This window comes from Esox lucius, chromosome 2 (genome assembly GCF_011004845.1).
Source record: "Esox lucius isolate fEsoLuc1 chromosome 2, fEsoLuc1.pri, whole genome shotgun sequence".
NCBI classification, from domain to species: Eukaryota; Metazoa; Chordata; class Actinopteri; order Esociformes; family Esocidae; genus Esox; species Esox lucius.
Genome location: NC_047570.1, coordinates 28,448,055 through 28,469,362, shown reverse-complemented (window position 1 = coordinate 28,469,362; position 21,308 = coordinate 28,448,055). Strand labels below are relative to the sequence as shown.

General features: G+C 40.4%; 1 protein-coding gene across 1 annotated transcript; it reads left to right on the top strand.

Annotated features, from left to right (window-relative positions):
• The first annotated feature begins 13,554 nt into the window (after positions 1-13,554).
• On the top strand, positions 13,555-15,977 carry LOC105014946 (cocaine- and amphetamine-regulated transcript protein). The gene is made up of 3 exons (XM_010877672.3): positions 13,555-13,860; positions 13,995-14,078; positions 14,297-15,977. Exons 1-3 carry the CDS (start codon positions 13,696-13,698, stop codon positions 14,402-14,404), a joined length of 357 nt encoding a protein of 118 aa, XP_010875974.1. The 5' UTR covers positions 13,555-13,695; the 3' UTR covers positions 14,405-15,977.
• The last annotated feature ends 5,331 nt before the right edge of the window (positions 15,978-21,308 follow it).

The following is a 21,308-nucleotide window of genomic DNA, read 5'->3' as shown; positions in this document are numbered from 1 at the left end:
ATTAATTACAAACACAAAGCCAACATTTTTGATTGCATGAGTATTCACCCATTTGGTCAATATTTAGTAGAGGCATTCTTAGCATCAATTACAGCCATATGTACAGTATCTCACAAAAGTGAGTACACACATTTTTGCAAATATTTGATTATATCTTTTCATATGACAATACTGAGGAAATGACACTTTACTACAATGTAAAGTGGTAAGTGTACAGCTTGTATAACAGTGTACATTTGCTGTCCCCTCAAAATAACTAAACACAAAACCGCTGGCAACAAAAGTGGGTACACCACTAAGTGAAAATGTCCAAATTGGGCCCAATTAGCAATTCTCCCTCCCCGGTGTCATGTGACTCGTTAGTGTTACAAAGACTCAGGTGTGAATGGGGAACAGGTGTGTTTAATTTGGTGTTATCCCTCTCACAGTCCCTCATACTGGTTACTGGAATTTCAACATGGCACCTTATGGCAAAGAACTCTCTGAGGATCTGAAAAAAAGAATTGTTGCTCTACATAAAGATGGCCTAGGCTATAAGAAGATTGCCAAGGCCCTGAAACTGAGCTGCAGCACAGTAGCCAAGACCATATAGCGGTTTAACAGGACAGGTTCCACTCAGAACAGGCCTTGCCATGGTCGACCAAAGAACATCCACAGGTTGTCTTTGGGAAATAGACGTATGAGTGCTGCCAGCATTGCTGCAGAGGTTGAAGGGGTGGGGGGCCAGCCTGTCAGTGCTCAGACCATACGCCGCACACTGCATCAAATTGGTCAGCATGGCTGTCGTCCCAGAGGGAAGCCTCTTCTAAAGATGATGCACAAAAAAGCCCACAAACAGTTTGCTGAAGAAGATTACTGGAACCATGTCCTGTGGTCTGATGAGACCAAGATAAACTTATTTGGTTCAGATGGTGTCAAGCATGTGTAGCAGCAACCAGGTGAGGAGTACAAAGACAAGTGTGTCTTGCCTACAGTCAAGCATGGTGGTGTCATGGTCTGGGGCTGCATGAGTGCTGCCTGCAATGGGGAGCTACAGTTCATTGAGGGAACCATGAATGCCAACATGTACTGTGACATACTGAAGCAGAGCATGATCCCCTCCCTTCGGAGAGTGGGCCGCAGGGCAGTATTCCAACATGATAACGACCCCAAACACACCTCCAAGATGACCACTGCCTTGCTAAAGAAGCTGAGGGTAAAGGTGATGGACTGGCCAAGCATGTCTACAGACCTAAACCCCATTGAGCATCTATGGGGCATCCTCAAATGGAAGGTGGAGGAGCTCAAGGTCTCTAACATCCACCAGCTCTGTGATGTCGTCTTGGAGGAGTGGAAGAGGACTCCAGTGGCAACCTGTGAAGCTCTGGTGAACTCCACGCCCAAAAGTGTTAAGGCAGTGCTGGAAAATTATGGTGGCCACACAAAATATTGACATTTTGGGCCCAATTTGGACATTTTCACTTAGGGGTGTACTCACTTTTGTTGCCAGTGGGTTAATGGCTGTGTGTTGTGTTATTTTGAGGGGACTGCAAATGTACACTGTTATACAAGCTGTACACTCACTACTTTACATTGTAGCAAAGTGTCATTTCTTCACTGTTGTCACATTAAAAGATACAATCAAATATTAACAAAAATGTGAGGGGTGTACTCACATTTGTGAGATACTGTATATTTGGATCTTTAACAGCTTTGCTCATCCGGACACAGCAATCTTTGCCCATTCTTTTTGTAAAATTGTTAAGGCTCCATTCATTTTGATGGTAACTTTTGCTGAACAGCAATTATCATCTCTTTCCATACATTCTCCATTGATTTGAAGTCCCGGCTTTGACAGGCCCACTCCAGGAAATTTAATTTCTTTGTTTTTAAGCCACTCCAATGTGACTTATATGTTCTACCAAGTCCAGGTCTCTTGCAGACTTCAGCAGGTTTTCTTCCAGGATGGAAGATTTTCTCTGTACTTTGCTGCATCCATTTCCCCTTGTATATTCACAAGCTTTCCCCATGCTTCACGGCAGGGATGGGGTCCTCAGGATGATGTTTGGTCTTGTGTTTGCGCCAAAGATAGCGTTTAAATGCTCTATTTTGGTCACATCATACCATAAAATCGTCTTCTGCTTGGCCGATATGTTTTCTTGCCGACTCTTGCCGAGATTTGATGGGAGTTTTTTTTTTGACACTCTCCTAGAAAGGCCACTTTTATGAAAAGCCTACAATATAGCTGTAGTATACGCAGTGTCTCCCTGCCAAGCCATGGAAGACTGTTAATCCTTTAGAGTTGCCATAGGCCTCTCTGAGTAGTGCCCTTCTCGCCTGAATCCTTAGTTTTTGAGGACAGCTTGTTCTAGATAGATCCAGAGTTCTTTCCTATGATCTCTCCAATTCAAAATAATGAACTTCACTGTGTTTCACGGGATATTCAGATCCTTGAAAATGTTTCTTATGTCCTACCCCTGATTTGCGCTTCTAAATAACTTTATTCAGAAATTGCTTTGAATGTTTCTGTCTTTGCTATGTACTTTTTGTTAGGAATTGTTCTAACCAACAGTGGAACCTCCCAGAAACAGGTGTATTTAACCTGAAATTATGTGAAAGACCTTAATTGCCTACAGGCGGACTTCATTCAACTAATTACGTGACTTCAACTGGTTGTACCATAGCTCATTCAGGTGTGTCCTAGCAAAGGTGGTAAATACTTATGTAATCAATTGTTTTCTTTTTCCATTTGTTTACAAAAATTAAGTGTTTGTATTAATTTTCAAAACATTTGCTGATTTAATTTTTTACTTTGTGTTCAGTGACAACAACTCAAAAGGTCAAGTCCAAAGGGGGTAATTACTTTTGAGAGCCAATGAATGTCTTTAAAATGAATTGAAAACACTATTCCACAACAAATAGGGCAGATGTAACCTTAATTTAAAGGTTCTGGTCAACGGTTGCGCACTGTATGGTGACATTATGGGTATAACCTCTGTCATCCCTTAACTGCCTGTTCAGAGATTTGATTGTGTTGGAATTACACTTCCTGTTTACAGTGTCAGCTCTGAATAAATTATTCTAATTGGTCCTCTGCAGGGAACCCAAACTGTATAAATCCCCTCTAATTAGTTATTGCCAGACAACACAGAGTTGTTTGATGCTTAGTAGGTAGCCAAAGACACAAGCAATATTTGGTTGCAGGTACCGAGATTTCACCACATGGAATGAGATACCCGCTGGATATGTGTGAATCTGAAGCACCAGATCATTATTTCCACTCCCCACAAGGAGAGGATGCACCATGGCCGGGCTGTGAATGCCTATAAGCAAGACAGATGTTTTTGTAAAATTGAGGTTTTTAGGAGTGCATTGCGAATTGAGTTATTGCCCACACTCACTTCATACTGAGAGATAGAAATGCAGAGGGAGAGACAGAAAGATACATAAAGAGACAAAAATAGGCGGAGAGATAAAAAGACACAGAGACATAATGTAACATATGTGTGTAGCTGATATAATTTCCCCTGAGCAGTATATTCTGAGCAGCTATTTTCCTTGAGAACACTAGGGCTGAGGACTAGACCCTGAAAGCCCCTTCTGCAAACATCTAAGTCATTGGAAAGTACCTAGAAAGTAGTAAGTAGTTGCAAAGTTGCTTGTTAACCAAACATACAAACGTTTTCCATGATTAGATTAGCCTCCTTTGGGTTGATAATCCCATTACATTTCCACTGATCCACCTCAACCAACCATCCATTTTCACTTAGATTTTGCCTTTAGTCAGTTTCTTATGTAACCATGCAACCATACGTGGAATGCTAATTTGAATGGCCTGATTTAGTATATTTACTATGTTATGTTAAGTCAATGAGACCAAACTGAAATAACACCACCAGACACAAGGCTAGAGATATCACAGGTATCTGAGCAGGTTGCCATCCCATTTTGTAAAAGGATAGCCATCATTAGTGCAGATCAGACATGGGACCAAGTCACATAGTTGCAAGTCACAAGTAAGTCTCAAGTCTTAACCTTCAAGTATCGAGTCAAGTCCCAACTAACGATGGGCAAGTCATAAGACAAATCTCAAGTTCCACAGCTAAGATCAGTTCAAGACAAGTCAAGTCCTGAATTTTTGCTTTCAAGTCAACACTAAAGAAAGGTTTTGTTATATAGTGGAGATTATCAAATCTTTCTTTGTTATTGTATTTTTTAATTAGCTAAAAGGAACATAGTATTATTCAGTAGGTTGTCTTTATGTATTTATATGCTGGCAATTGTCTTTATGTATTTAGATAAAATAGTAATAGTTAAGTAGTAAGCTTATTTAAGGATGTTAAAACCAAACAAAAAGTGTTAAAGTGAAACTAGAGTTAAGTATTGTCATGTTATCAGCCCACCTTCATCCAACGGACATGTGTTGAGAACATTGACCAGTAGATCTTTGAGCAATTGATTGATCCAATAAGCAGCTTCACCTTGCTCTCTGGACCTCCTCTTCTCCCTCCTCTCTCTGTCTCTCTCACGTACACACAGACGCACCCACACACACACACACACACACACAGCCTACATAAAATGTGTGTTGTGACATTGATGGGCCCTGCACTAACGAGGCACCTTGCTGACAGTGGCATGGCCAGCAGTAATTAAAGAAATGGACAGGGACGGCTCTTCCTCTTTGGATGAGACTTCCTCTGTTTCCCTTTCTCCATCCCTCTACCTCCATCACTGTGCTTCTCTCTCAGCCCTTGTTGTCCCACAATTCTGCATACTGTATTTCCAAGGATTTTCCTTTACGGTTAGCATCAACATAAATTACAACATTGACTAGGTTTATACTTCATTGGAGTATAGGTCTTTACGGTTAGCATTAACATAAATGACAACATTGACTAGGTTTATACTTCATTGGAGTATAGGTCTTTACGGTTAGCATTAACATAAATGACAACATTGACTAGGTTTATACTTCATTGGAGTATAGGTCTTTACGGTTAGCATCAAAGTAATACAAAGCCACTCTAGGAATAGATATCGTTATTTTAAAATGACCTTAAATTTAGAAATATCATTTTTGTCTTTTGTTTTCTGTTAGGGTCTCCATTAGCTGTTGTCAATGCAGCAGGTACTCTTCTTGTGGTCAACAGAAAATATACAACAAGGTACAATACAGACAACTCATAGACAAGAACTGCTAAAGGACAGAAACAAACACATTTCAATCAAGAAACATATAACTTAAAGATTTTGTAATGCCTCAACACAGAAGAGAGGAGCAAAACAGAGACCTAATATGCTGGACTATATTAAGGCCCAACACACCCATGAGGCAAGATTAGGTAGCCGCCTAGGGTAGACGATTGGCGAGGGCAGCAGTTAATCTGATCAAGGCGCAAGCCTCACCTCCAACAACACAGAACACTCCACATTATTCTGCCCCAAATCTGGGCCAGTCTTGGCCCTGCATGCACCTCCTGGGCACAGTTGGAGAGATGATCCGCAAAAGCGCCATCAAATCAGTGTGCTGTTTATTTTGGCCCTTTATTTATTTAGTCTGGTCTTAGTCATTTTTACTAAAATAGCATGAAATCTTAGTCACATTTCTGTCATTTGAATGAAGATTCAGACTAGTTATTAAAATGACAAACAGTGGGTCATGTTTGTCAATTAGAAACGGTTTAATTTTTATGTCACATCATTACATTGACTCATTAAATGTTGGTGTAGTAAACATTTCAGATTTCCAAATGCACAAACACACTGTACAGAGTCTTGACTGTATACCAATGCATATTCTCTGCGTCGTCTTCTCAACGTCAGAAATATGACAAGTTGTTTTACTATTAAACTCAATTCTATTGCTTTTATTTTGTAAAACCAATTAGGGTGTCTAAAAGTACAACTGTTGTCCACTCCAATTAGTACTAGACTTATTTTAGTCTCAGAGATCATTTTCTGAATATATGTATGACTATTTTTTTTTCTGAAATCAACACTTGCCATAAATGTTATAACATTAGAAAAGCTGAAATTAAAGAAATCTATTTTCTTTAATTAAATAAGCACACATAGTAATTCATTCAATAATTAAAAATAAAATGACAAAGACTGTTTTTTAAAGTTGTTAGACTCTAGCAAAAGTGATAAATGGCCCATCTGGTTAATTAGTGTTTAAATTTGTCTTTCTGCCCATAATTTAATGTACTCTAAAGAAGTTTTCCATCATACTTTACATGATTTATGAAATAATTATAATCTTCTAATTATAATCTTCTATATATCTTCTATGTAGGAGTCCTTGTAAAACCTTCTGAATGACCTCTTCACACTATTTAGGCCCATTTTGTAAAAGGGTGACTGTGAGATTGACAGTAGCTTACAGGTGGCTTGATGGCAGCTAATATGCTATATTTACTATTACATTTATCAAAGCTGGTAATGTGTAATGACATTACAATACCATAAAATAGTATGTTATATACAGTAATAAAGTGAATACTGTTGAATAAATGGATGATCGATTTTTATAGTATTGTACAGAATTATCAGGTCAGTGGTAAAGCAGGTCAGTTGCTAGGTAAGTTGTTTACCCATTGCAGTAAATGATTGCCCTTAAAGGCCCAGTGTAATCAAAAACAAAATTTTCCTAATTACCTCACAGTATTTCTTCACAATAAGATCAAAATATCTCTTTGAAATGGTTAAAATGATTTTGCCTCAGAGCTGTTTGAATAAAGAAATCCAGAAAAATCCAACTGTTAGGGTAGTATAGTAATTTAGGCCAACGTCATGAACTAAAAGGGCCAAAGAAATATGTGAGAAATGTGTTTAAAAGAATATTCATAATTTGTATTATATATTCTGAATACAAACACACAGGGATTACTAATTTATTATAAAATGAAAACGACTGGGTGGGGACTTTTGGCCAATGGTTGTAAAAGTGGCGCTGTCCCTAAAACCTATGTAGTCTTTATGCCAATATGTGCCCAATCTAATCAATACCATTCACTTTCAATCGAAGGCCTAACTAATGTACAATAATGATTCTACACAGAAATAGTGCACATAAACCTTTCAGCCTAAAATGGCAGGTTCCGTGTCCTGAAATGCATCTTTAAGGCTTAAATTAACTGGCAGCAACTACAGGGTAAAACACATAAAAGGAACACTTTGCTCGAATCGTGGTAAAATTATGAGTCACGGTAACCACACTGATTTACAGTATGACTATGAGTCATTGTAACCACACTGATTTACAGTATGACTATGAGTCATTGTAACCACACTGATTTACAGTATGATTATGAGTCATTGTAACCACACTGATTTACAGCATGATTATGAGCCTTGGTAACCAGACTCATTTACAGTATGATTATTAGCCACAGTAACCAAACTGATTTACAGTATGATTATGAGCCACGGTTACAACACTGATTTACAGTATGATTATGAGCCACAGAAACCAAACTGATTTACAGTATGATTATGAGCCACGGTTACCACACTGATTTACAGTATGATTATGAGCCACGGTTACCACACAGATTTACAGTATGATTATGAGCCACGGTTACCACACTGATTTACAGTATGATTATGAGCCACGGTTACCACACTGATTTACAGTATGATTTTGAGCCACGGTAACCAGACTGATTTACAGTATGATTATGAGCCACGGTAACCAGACTGATTTACAGTATGATTATGAGCCACGGTTACCACACTGATTTACATTGATGTTTGTAATAGCCTGGCTAGAGACTAAATATTAGTATCTAATTCCAAGATCAGATACAAATTTATAATGGGGATCCACATAAAGAAGACTGCAAACTGAACAACAAATAACATCTGTGAAGGCATCAGACAAATAAATCTCCCAGAATCCCCCAAAAGCAAAAAAACATGTTTTTATGTAATAGAGTAAACAGTTTAACACCTATAAACTCTAAATAGATGTCTAAGAAAGACATGGCCCTAGTCCAAGTTTCTGCTCAAAAAAGAGAATCCTGGTTTTCCTCCCACTCCCGCTGCCATGGCGCAGCAGGTGGATGCACTTCAAGGTTCCCGTCTTGCTCGGCTACATCCCAAATCTCATCTTATTCCCTATTTTGCTTTACATCTGACCACCACAGACCTCCCGGAGTAGGGTGCCATTTGAGCGCAGCCATGGGCTTTGTGTTTCTTGTTTGAGGCCATGTCTTGTGATTGCCCTCTACTGTGAGAAGGTAAACAACATCAAAACACCCTAGACGAGAAGGACGTAATCACCCACTCCTACACAGAATCAATGGCAGCAGTGCGGAGGCCTATTGGCCTGATAATTAGACCCGCACACAAACATGCACACACAAAAACACATGCAAACAGACACAGAGAGTATCAGACACACGCACAAACACACACGCACACACACAGGGGAGAATGGTTGTAATCTCAGCAAGGCAAACTCCAGAAGGGGGATTTCATGAAAGCCACCTAGCAGTCTTTGTAATTAGATTTTTAATTCATTCATTACTGTAGTGTCTCCCAAGTAAATCACTGCTTACTCAATGAGTAAATGTACTTACCCGACCCTCATTTGCAATGGGATACCGGCAGACTGACTTCTACGTTAGACGTCTGTCCAGTGGTAAATGTTTTACCTCCTACTGCAAAACTGGCCAGTGGGTGCTCCCACATCATAAACCTATCCCTAACCATAACATCTAACCCAAATTTTAATTCCTGACCCTAATGACTGTGCCTAAGCCTAATCGTCTTTGTGAAGAGGCCATGTATGTCTTCTAATAACCTCATTGTTGCTCTCACCTACAGGGGTTTGGTTTCAATTCACAAGGCACTGTGGGAAATGCAGCGGCTGAAGCGTCATGCTCATCTCATATGTTGAAAGTGCACTGTAATGATGTTTCGTATTTCTGAGTGTTATTTACCATTGATAGTGTGGAACGATCATCAGGAGGACGTGGGAAGGGAGAGGAAAAGGGCCAGGAAGATGGGAGGGGGCGAGGGGGAGAATTGGGGGAAGGGCAGAAGGATGAGGAGAGAGGTTAGAGGGGATGGAGAAAGAGGGAGGATTAGATGGAGAGGAGGTCGGAGGTAAAATGAAGGAAGAGGGGAGATAGAGAAGAAGAAGCAGGAAGACAGGGATAATGGGGAGGAAATAATAAAGGCTGTCTTCTCCCACACAACCGCAATGCCTTTTATTTTGGAATTTACTTCAAAGACAGGAAGGCAACATTGATACACACACAACACACATAAACACAGAGACAGTAATACATACACAAAAGATGAATACACAGGCAGTAAAATGCATAACACACAGGAAATAACACACACACAACACATAAACACAGAGGCAGTAATATACACACAGCAGATAAACAAACAGGCAGCAATAGACACACAACACACATAAAAAAGCAGGAGATACTCACAACGTACAGAGAGCGCACACAATTGTTATGGCCTTTTGCTGGCTATGTAGGAAAGTGTGAAATGTCCCCATTAACCAAATGTTGCCGTCAGTGGTCTACAATTAGTATAGTAGGGTTGAAATCTAGTTCTAATTATCTGAATTTCCAGAATGTGGGTTGGCTTTGGCTGCCTCTGTGATCAATTAAAGTTTAATTTCCTTGACCTTCAATGCATATGTCAATTGGTGATTAAGAAATATCTATGAAAAAAACACTTCAGTATTGACGCAATTTCGATTCTTGAAATAAGCCTGAGTGGAACCTACAAAATGTGACAACAAGAAATAATCAGATTACAGATGAACTACTATAGTTGTTCATCTGTATAAAACACATTTTTAATAGGCCTTTCCAGGTTGGTTATTGGAAACCTGAGGAGTGACTCACACACAGGCCCAGCCGCCCATAGCGCAATCAAAGGATTGAAGTCCTCATCTGTGTGTTGGGCTGAGAATAAGGAAAAGAGGATATTGCTCAAACAAGAGATGTGAACCCGGAGACACTTGACTGTAATGTCAGATAGAGAGAAGATCAAGAACAAAATGGACTGTAACACAAAGACAGCAACATATATTTTAGTCCCGGACTAGGCTTAATCTGCACTGTTGATTCTACAATTATATTCTCAAAAATAGATTGGTGAAACACTTTGGCATAAAAAGTAAGATGGCCATGCATTTCGGTGTAAATGAGAGATGGCCATGCATTTCGGTGTAAATGAGAGATGGCCATGCATTTCGGCATTAAAAGACAAATAGTCATGCACTTCGTCGTAAAAAGAGAGATGGCCATGCATTTTGTTGTTTAAAGAGAGAATTTAAAGTTTGCATTGACCAACCCAGTCCCCTTACCCAGTCCCCTAAATACAGTTGAAAACCTGTGGGGTTTGCTGATGAGGAGAGTTTACAAGCGAGAACCAGGGACTCAGTTGGATCTCAAGAAATTCTCTAAAGTCTCAGTTTTCATGTTATGTATTCTCCCACCTCATCAAAGATAATTTGTTGATGTTGTCTTGGCAGGTTGCACAAAATACTAAATTCAGATGTGCCAACAATGGTGACACATGAGGTAAATATGTATTTCTTGATTAATAATTTGGTTTTTCCATGAAAGATTTCACCTCAATTAAAGGTTAAATGTCTTTTATATTTTAAATTTAAGATCCCGCTGATGAACAAACATAATTTTTCACTGTCTTCTTCATAATTCTGGGAGACACTATTGGTCCATTTTATCAGGTATGTTTGCTATTTGACAAAAAGTATATAAGAATAAACTTACCAGAGCATGTTTCACAGCTCAAATACAATGCTATAATTGGCAGGCAAATGTATGATGAAATTCTAGTTGAGTGACTTTCCTTATTTAAACATAAGGGCTTAAGGCTTTCACCTACTTTGAAATGTCAGTCAGTCAGTCATCATCTACCGCTTATCCGGGGCCGGGTCGCGGGGGCAGCAGTCTAAGCAGGGATGCCCAGACTTCCCTCTCCCCAGACAGTTCCTCCAGCTCTTCCGGGGGGACACCGAGGCGTTCCCAGGCCAGCCGGGAGACATAGTCCCTCCAGCGTGTCCTAGGTCTTCCCCGGGGTCTCCTCCCGGTGGGACAGGACCGGAACACCTTCCCAGGAAGGCGTTCCGGAGGCATCCGAAACAGATGCCCAAGCCACCTCAGCTGACCCCTCTCGATGTGGAGGAGCAGCGGCTCTACTCTGAGCTCCTCCCGGGTGACCGAGCTTCTCACCCTATCTCTAAGGGATCGCCCAGCCACCCTGCGGAGAAAGCTCATTTCGGCCGCCTGTATCCGGGATCTTGTCCTTTCGGTCATGACCCAAAGCTTTGAAATGTCTATGCTTAAAACAACTATAAAACTACTCCAAAATATATTTAAATTAAATGCTGCCAATTTAATTTCCTCTGGTAGTAAAGAGACCAATATATTGGTTATATATTGGTTTATATTATCAAGCAGGTTTGTTATTTGTGAATTAAATAGTCAGGTCTATCACCTGTATTCTAACTGATGCAGCATAGATGTATAAATGAATACACTGAAACATACAGTAGAGCTATTCATTTGTGTATCATTTTGGGCTAATCATCAGCTAGATTACCAACCTCTGTAGTTAATCTCGTAGCGGCAGAGCTAAAAGTAACACTACCAGGGACTTCCTGTTTGTTCTAAGACCTACCTATTATTCCTTTCCCGTGTTTCAAAGTTAGCGTTTGGTCACAATTTCTAACTGGCTAATGTATAAATTGGTCTGTCAAACGTTCAACTTCTGTGAACGTTCGCATGTGAAATGTGCTAAAAATATTCTGGATAGGGCCAGAACATTTCTGCTCTCCACCAACATTCCAATCCCATTCAGAAAGGAGACAGTGTGACAGTTAGGAAGCACCCTTTGCCCCGGCTTCACCATGACAACAACTGCACTGCTGCTGAAAATCTAGGCAACGCTTGCTCATCATTTGGAGTTGAGAAATACAGTATAATTGGTATCACTTTTTTTCAGTGGCTACTTTGAAAGGTGTGTTTTGCCACTCCTGCATCAATGATGTGCACTGACTGGACCTTTATGTTTTTCCCCCAGTGGAACAGCTCCTTGAGAAGACTGTTGGTTTTTCACCTGGGGCGTGACGTGCTGACTCACTGAAAATACTACTGTTGGGGCGTTTGGTGTTGATTACACATGGGGTTTAGCGGCTCAAGAAATGAATATGTGGGTAACAATTTGCTTTTACATAAAATGAAAAAGATTTGCATAACCAAGGTACCAGCCCTAAGATCCGACTAGATCTAATTTCATCTGTAGGTGCCAAGTCCCAGATCCAGGCCAGTTTATCCTCTGGGGACAACCTACAAACCAACATGGCCAACAGACCATATGGACACCGGTGTCTTTCAACTTCCCACTCTAACTCTGAAATTCAACGGGCGATGTTTCAAAATCAGTTCCTATTGTATTTAAAAGTTGTGACTTGAGTATTAAAAAAGTGAGTGGAAGCTATAATCTGTATGTACTTGCATGTGTTTGTTATTTTTGTTGTTGTTGAATGTGTCAGAAACCTTTTGTTTAACTTTGAAAATGAAATACAATTTTATTCCTACAAATTAGGTTTTGTGTTGATAACAAATTCCTAAAATTTCAGGAATGAGAATAAAGCGCATTATTTTGTTCTAGCAAATTCAATAATTTAGTTGCTATTGTAAATGTTCCCTACCTCTCCACAAAACCCTCACAGTCTTTGGTAAACACCTATGGAGAAATGTTTCAGTACATCTTAATACCCTCACAGTCCCAATACCCTCAGAGTCAATAGTTTCAACACAGAAAATGTATGGTTGCCAGTAGTTTTAGTACTACAAATAACTTCCTTTTAACAGTGTACCACAGCAGGCCCCCTCTCCACACATGGGCAAAAGGGGGCATTGCCCCCTCCAGAATTGTTTCCATATAAGTCCTGCAAATGCATGAACAGGTGCGTTGGTATTCTGGTCCCTTGTCTTTTGCTCAACAGTGTATTTTTTTTTAAATGACACTAGTTTCAAGGTTTATTTGTCAAATGCACCGAACAACGCAGCGTCATCCTGCACAATGGATTTCTTGTGACATGGCACCCGACAACTACATAGTTAGAATTAAGGAGAATAATATATAAGCAAAAATATAGCCAGACAAAAATAAAATAAAGCTAAAATAAAGCTAAAATATACATAACACTGTACACCAGCATCAGTTTAAAGAAAATACTGTAAACTAGCAGCAATCTGGGTAGTATTATTGAACAATTAGACATGGCAAGTATGGCAGTAATATAGTAAGGAATCTTAGCTTTCTCTGCCATTCCTCTGCAAAAAAAGATCTCTCTCCAAATTGACCACTTCATCCCGCCAAGCATGAATATAGAGGTGCTATTTCTGGCACAAACCATGTCATAGAAAACATCTCATGCCGTCAAAAAAATAAAAATAAGAAAGTGTCTTCTAGGAGCGCCTGCAACTTGGCCCAATGACAAGCCAGACAACTTTACGCAATGACTCACCCACGCCATCATTCTTACGCATGACAAATCAATGCTTAAGGTGGAGCGAGGAAAGCAACAGACATCGTTCCACTGTTGGAAACAGATAAAAGGTGTTTGGATTGCGGCAACTGAAGTATTTGAACAGGAAGTTTTGGAGAAGTAGATTTTGTATCGTGCGCAATCTCTTAAGGACCATGGAGAGCTCCAGGTTATGGACAAGAGTTGTTGTTTGCGCGGTGCTACTGTCTTTCGTTCTTACTGCGGAAATTGACGATTCCAATTCCGAATTGGATCTTGACACAAGAAGTGTGAGGGACTTCTACCCCAAAGATCCGAACTTGACCAACGAAAAGCAACTGGTAAGTTATATTTCAGGGTAAAAATAGAAGTTGCGTCGTGAATCCGAATGACTGATGAAGCCTAAGTTTTTTGCCTGTTGGAGAGGTCTGCTTTGGAAGCATTTCTTATTGTTGTGTCCCTACTTTTTCAACAGCTTGGAGCATTACATGACGTCCTAGAAAAACTACAAACCAAGAGGCTTCCATTCTGGGAAAAGAAATTCGGCCAAGTTCCTACGGTAAATATAGGATAACGCTTTGAAAAAAGCTTGAAAAAATGTAGATCCTGAACTGGCGCATAAAACAGCATTTTTCCATTTTGTCGTTCACTAAATACTTTCGTGTGCCATGTCTTGTTGATGATTTGTTCTGATCTGTAAACATTTGGCATAAACTGTTGCACAGGTTGGGGAAAATGTGTCGCATAGTCTAATTTTGCGTACCATCTTTTTTTCAGTGCGACGTTGGAGAGCAGTGCGCTGTGAGAAAGGGCGCGAGAATCGGCAAAATGTGCGATTGCCCTCGCGGAGCGTTTTGTAACTTTTTTCTGCTTAAGTGTTTGTGAAATTATTAAACTTTTTCTGAATGTAACAATGGAGTTGTTGGCAAACGATTTGAAATACTGTTACATCAGAATTACATCTGATATAGAAATATTTTTATGCTACTACAATATATGGTAATTTGAAGAATGACAGGGTGCATTCTGAAATATTTAGAAATTTATTTTTTTTATTTTCAACTGGATGTTAATGTTACCAAATATTACTAAATAGTGAATAAACAGTGTTGTATATTGTTTTGTAAAGCAGCCTGTGTGTTATCTGTTTGTTCCGAGATTTCCCGTGATCCATGCGTAAAGATGATTCGCGGTGTTGTGTGCAATAATATTTATTTCATATAAACTGATGAAGAAAAATAAGGTCGATGTTATGTGCTGGGCTAAAAATAAAATATGTACACGGATTCATGAGAGCTCAGTCTTGTCAGAGTTGAGAATGAAATAGCTTACCTTAGGCGAAATAGAAATACATGGTCTGGCATATATTTGTTTTAGCACACATTGTTCTCTGTATCAGAACGTAGGCTGGCCCTCTTGAAGTCACATTGAACTATGCATTTCATTATTTTTGCTTTGAAAGCACTCCTGAAAAAAAATACCACTATAACTTACTTCTCTGCTGACATAGAGAAGTACAAACTATCATACATGGACTAGTTCCCTAAAAACAAAATTTTATTTGTTTAGAGTTTTTGACATAAAGATTAATAAAGGCTAAATAAATACAATAATTTGATTTAGAGAAATTGTAATAGTTTTCAAGTTGAGTGTAAAACAAATAAAGGAATAAGAATGTTTTTATATAACTTATCGTAACATTTGTCATGTTTTTCTATAGGATCATTGGTTTCCCTCTAGGCTTTTTTTTGCATTTGTCTTTTCTCTTTCTTATATGTCTCTTCTCCCTCATAATTATGAGGCAAACTACTCTTTTAGAGGAAATTAATTCCACCCCTGTTATAATTCTCTAAATTAACACAAAACATAATATACCAGAACTAGGAGTTTGAAGATGGTTTGAGGATTTAAAATCAGAAGTGGTTAACAAAACAAGAAAATAGATATTAGATGAACTTGCTCTGGTCTTTAGGTGCACTTAGTTGTTCTAAGGAAAACATGAGACACCAATTGTTTTTGAGGTTAAATCCAGATGTTGTTCATAATGTTGTTGATAGGCTCTGGGCAAACGTAATGCACCATTTAGGAAATAGGGTACCATGTAGGACTACGTATTGAAGGCCAGGAGAATGTGTTGTAAAGCAAAATGGCATGTGTTGACAACAATGCAAGACAGTGCACTATTGTGTACAGTCCCAGTAACAATATCACAAAAGTGCATATTTCTCCAACTTCATGTACATCCATCTGCAGTCAATCTGTCTATTACATATCTTCTGAAATGTTACCACTGTTGTGACAGAAGTTGATCTCCCCCTCCATCCCTCCATCATCCCACTTTTCCCAATATCTTCTTTGCTATCGCTTCCCTGTCAGGCCAATGTCTCATTAATGTTGTATGTGTTTTGTTCTGTGAAACTCTGGTGGGTTAAAAATAAACTTTGTCTCACAAAGGGCACATCATTTCCTTTGGGTCCATTTGCCAAGTATGGGTGTACTGTGGAAACTGACCCATGTGGGACATCTGGTTATCACTGACTCACAATCACAAAGACATAGGGCTAGATAACCTGGGCTGTCAATCAGGGTAGCTGTCTGCACATTTTGCCTTTTATGTGATTAGCTTTTTTATGTTTATTAATATTTAAGTTATCGTTGATGGGGTGATGTTTCTAGAGGACAGTATATGTGCAAATCTGATGAATGCTCTCACACAAAGATGACCACTCTGGAGAGTGACGATGAGTGAATACTTAGGAAAAAGGACTATTGTCTGACCGCTACCTACAGACGACAATGTTTACAGCACATCCAGGCTCCTCTCTTCACAGAGCCTGGTCATAAACAATGTTATGTCAGTGGTGAAGAGACTAATCAAATCAAAGTCCTTGAATGGAGTGAAACCAGTGTGACATCTGGAGCCTACATGTCTCTATGATTGAACGCGTTTGTTTAACGGCGTGCATTTAGTTCTGCCCAGAGCACGGCTCAAAATCCCAATCTTCCGCACAACAACAAATGCTGTTTAAAGCCAACCAGGCATTCCAAGGCAGTGGGAAAAACTCAGTGACTTGACAAATACGAAAAACAAATCTTCCAAACCTGTCCCTCCTTTTTTTCTGACAATGGACGCAGGAAACAAAGTCCTTCCTATGACATCGGGACTAGTAATCTAAAGCCACAACATGTGGGTTCATTTCAGCCATAGGTCATAGCCGATGATGGTGAAGATGGCTTATTTACAGATACAGATTTTTTTTACAACCTGTATATAGAATTGTCTTCTATTTAGTAGATGGCTCTTTTGATTAGTTCTGGCCTAAGTGGTTTATATATTTATTTGATAATGAGACAGATACAATACAAATATTGACTTAAACTGTCAATGGTCCAATGCAGTTATCAATATGAGTGTATCATGACTGTCTATGAAACCGTTCTTGGAGTTTTGCCAGCAACCTTTACATCACATTACATTAAACCCCATATCCCAAAGCTTTATATTCTCAATGCCGTGTTGTGATCTTGTGTTAATGCCATGCTGTTACAATCATTCCACCTATGGTACCTGCAGAATGTAACCATCTTTGTCCTTTACCATCTGTTTCTCCCATCCCCAATTTAATCACATTCTAATTTAATCTATTGCACTATCGCATAGAACAACTCCTATTGGGGAGAGTTGAAAGATTGCAGCAAGGTTCCTTCATAGGCATCTGAGTTTTTCAGCTTTTTTTCCTATCTAGAAGTCACATTTCTTCACTTGAGGTCACTCACTTACCTTACAACCTTAGTTGGCATTGCATACACCCGAGCAGCCTGAGGGAGTCACATAGAAGCGGACTGCAGGACAGTTTGTACCACCCATTGAGTATCACAGCAAAATTCAAGGTTCAAACCTAGTTTTTTGTTACAAACGAGTGTCTTTGACAAACCTGGGAGGTTTGAATAAGAACTATTAAAAAAAACATTATCCACTGTGAAATAGCAGCTCTGTAAGAAGCCTAAACACAGGCTGACTCTCGATCAGCAACAACAACATTTTAATGCTGTGGTGATGTAAGACAGTGGTAGGTCACGATGAGGTGAAGCACCAATATGTCAATTAAATCCCCATTGACAAGGTTTGGTGGTTTGTTTAAAAAGTCACATACACCCATTAAGTGTGAAGTAACAAATTGAACGGTGGCGACAGGCATTGCGTTTGGATTGGCTCATCTCTTCCTTATATTATTATGGCTACTGAGACATTATGAGGATGTCAGGGAGAGTAACTAGGCAAAATTACCCATTAATCAGTAGCAGACCTTAGGGAAGATAATGGGAGAAAGTGGATACCAACAGCAGTAGTCATATACTGTAGCATGTGTTCCTTTCCTATTAGCCAGAGTCATTATGCCACAGAGATATTACAAGTGCACAGGGTTGATTGGCTTTGGTCCAGGGTGTCACTGTGTGGTCCTCTACAGCTCTAAGTAGTAACACTTTAGGGATATACCTAAATTGCTACCATCTTGTGGAAGTTTGCTGAATTACAGCAACAGCACATTCAAACCAACTCTCCACTCCTGCATGTTTTACTGTCACTTCAAGTCGACCTGCTTACAAAAGCTATAAAAAACATTTGAGATTGTTTTTTTTATCTGTAATGGTTCGATGTAAAATGTATATAGTTATCTTCAACACTAAACATTTTATTCAACTTAATCATAATCTATAACCTTTAATTAAGGTAAAATTGTTTAAAGAAAATAAAATCTAACTCAAGAAATAAATATAAATTATCTTACCATTAAAAATCACCTGAGTCATCAGAAAAAAGGATTTAAACATGACATCCTGGAGTCATTCAAGACAATGCATCTGCCTAAGTCATCTGTCAACATGTATAAGGTCAGATCACTTCTTCACTATTATGGAAACAAATAATGCTTTTAAATCAACAGAAGCTCTCATTAAGCTGTTTGGAAGTGGATGCAAGTGTATTTTCCCCCACACACAGTACAGAGAATGGTTCAAGAGGTAGAAATGACCACTCGATCAGTTAGAGACTGGCAGTAGCTGGTTGAATGCTGGGGACACCATGTCTCAAAAACAACAATTAGACAAAGACAGATGGTCCAAAAAGGTGGGACGCTTTTACAATATAGTACAAAGACAACATTAACAAATGTTGAAACTAAGATGTTATTGTTTCTTGAAAAATATATGCCCACTTTGAATTTGTTCCCAGCAACACGTAGCCTACTATTTATCCCCTTGCCAGCTGAAATTGGAGGGATTACTCCCTCTCGCTTTTCATGAAGATATGTTTCGCCCAGGGCTTGACATCAGCACACGCCCACCCGCCATATGCGGGTAGAATTCGGCTGTGGCGTGTAACGCAGTCACTCTTACTAGCCACTTTGGCGGGTGACATTCTACATATTTATATATAGGATTTTTCCTGCATTTAAAACGCAAAGGCGACCGCCTTCACAAAATCTCGCACCGCCTCTGTGTCTGCAGGGTAAAACATGATTTTGCACTCTTAAATAAAATACCAGCAGAAACTTTTTATATATCGGTAGGCAGTGTTGCCAGGTGGGGCGTTTCAAACTCATAATGGGCTTGGTCCGGACGATTTATTCTGGAGTCCGTGGGATTTACTGTCAATAAATTCTGGCATCCTTGCATACTGGACCACACCGGTCCTGACATTGCGGAGATGGGGAGTAACATAGGAAAATATAGCCTAGCCTAGAATTATACCTTAGATGACTGGTTAAAAGACCATCAGATTAGGGTATGTACTGTAACCAAAAAACAGTATATATGTAATATACAGTGTAAATAATATACAATAAACATATTTAAGTCACTAACAATATAAATATACGAACGTGAAGACGCTGGATCAGCAACAGCAGCAGAGCCGAGTACAGCTGAAGGCAGTTTAGATAGGGAGATAAACGATGTGGTGTCAAGGCAAGAATGGGGAACAAACAACGTGACTAGGCTATAATATATAGGCCTGCAGCTGTTTCTTTTTTTATGCAAGCCTAATAAGAACATAGAATAACAACGAAAATGTACAACAATAACATTGACTGATTATAAAGCTAATGAGTGGTTTCATATTTCTTTTTAAACTTGTAACATGTTAATAGGTCTATGTTAATTAAGAATACATATTTTGCTTTTATATTTTGGTTTCTGTTAAGGAGGACATTAGTGTGCATTAGCTGCTCAAGTGGACATGGACAGGGCAGAATTAAATATAATAGTTGTCCTTTTTAAGTGTGTAGCCAAATTTACAGTGAGGGAAAAAAATAATATTCTACATTTGCTCACTGACAAAGAAATGCATACATACATCTTCTTCCGCTTCATCCGGGGCCGGGTCGCGGGGGCAGCAGTCTAAGCAGAGATGCCCAGACTTCCCTCTCCCCAGACACTTCCTCCAGCTCTTCCAGGGGGATACCAAGGCGTTCCCAGGCCAGCCGGGAGACATAGTCCCTCCAGCGTGTCCTAGATCTTCCCCGGGGTCTCCTCCCGCTGGGACGGGACCAGAAAACCTTCCCAGGAAGGCGTTCCGGAGGCATCCGAAACAGATGCCCAAGCCACCTCAGCTGACCCCTCTCGATGTGGAGGAGCAGCGGCTCTACTCTGAGCTCCTCTCGGGTGACTGAGCTTCTCACCCTATCTCTAAGGGATCGCCCAGCCACCCTGCGGAGAAAGCTCATTTCGGCCGCCTGTATCCGGGATCTTGTCCTTTCGGTCATGACCCAAAGCTCATAACCATAGGTGAGAGTAGGAATGTAGATAGACCGGTAAATCGAGAGCTTTGCCTTGCGGCTCAGCTCTTTCTTCACCACGACAGACCGATACATCGACCGCATGACTGCAGAAGCGGCACCGATCCGTCTGTCAATCTCCCGTTCCATCCTTCCCTCACTCCTGAACAAGACCCTTAGATACTTAAACTCCTCCACTTGAGGCAGGCACTCTCCACCAACCTGAAGTGGGCAAGCCACCTGAGGACCATGGCCTCGGATGTTGAGGTATTGATTCTCATCCCCACCGCTTCACACTCGGCTGCAAACCGTCCCAGTGCATGCTGAAGGTCCTGGTTTGAAGGGGCCAACACGACAACATCATCCGCAAAGAGCAGAGACGAAATTGTGTGGTCCCCAAACCTGACACCCTCCGGCCCCTAGCTGCGCCTAGAAATTCTGTTCATAAAAATTACAAACAGAACCGGCAACAAAGGGCAGCCCTGCCGGAGTCCAACATGCACTGGGAACAAGTCTGACTTACTGCCGGCAATGCGGACCAAGCTCCTGCTTTAGTCGTACAGGGACCTGACAGCCCTTAGCCAAGGACCCAGTACCCCATATTTCCGAAGCACCCTCCACAGGATGCCGCTAGGGACACGTGGACTGGTTGGGCAAACTCCCATGAACCCTCCAGCACCCCGTAGAGGGTATAGAGCTGGTCCAGTGTTCAACGGCCCGGACGAAAACCACACTGTTCCTCCTGAATCTACTATCGGCCGTATTCTCCTCTCCAATACCCTAGCATAGACTTTCCCGGGGAGGCTGAGAAGTGTGATCCCCCTGTAGTTGGAACACACCCTCTGGTCCCCCTTCTTAAAAAGAGGGACCACCACCCCGGTCTGCCATCCCAGAGGCACTGTCCCTGACTGCCACGCGATGTTGCACAGGCGTGTCAACCAAGACAGCCCCACAACATCCAGAGACTTGAGGTACTCAGGGCGGATCTCATCCACCCCCGGTGCCTTGCCACC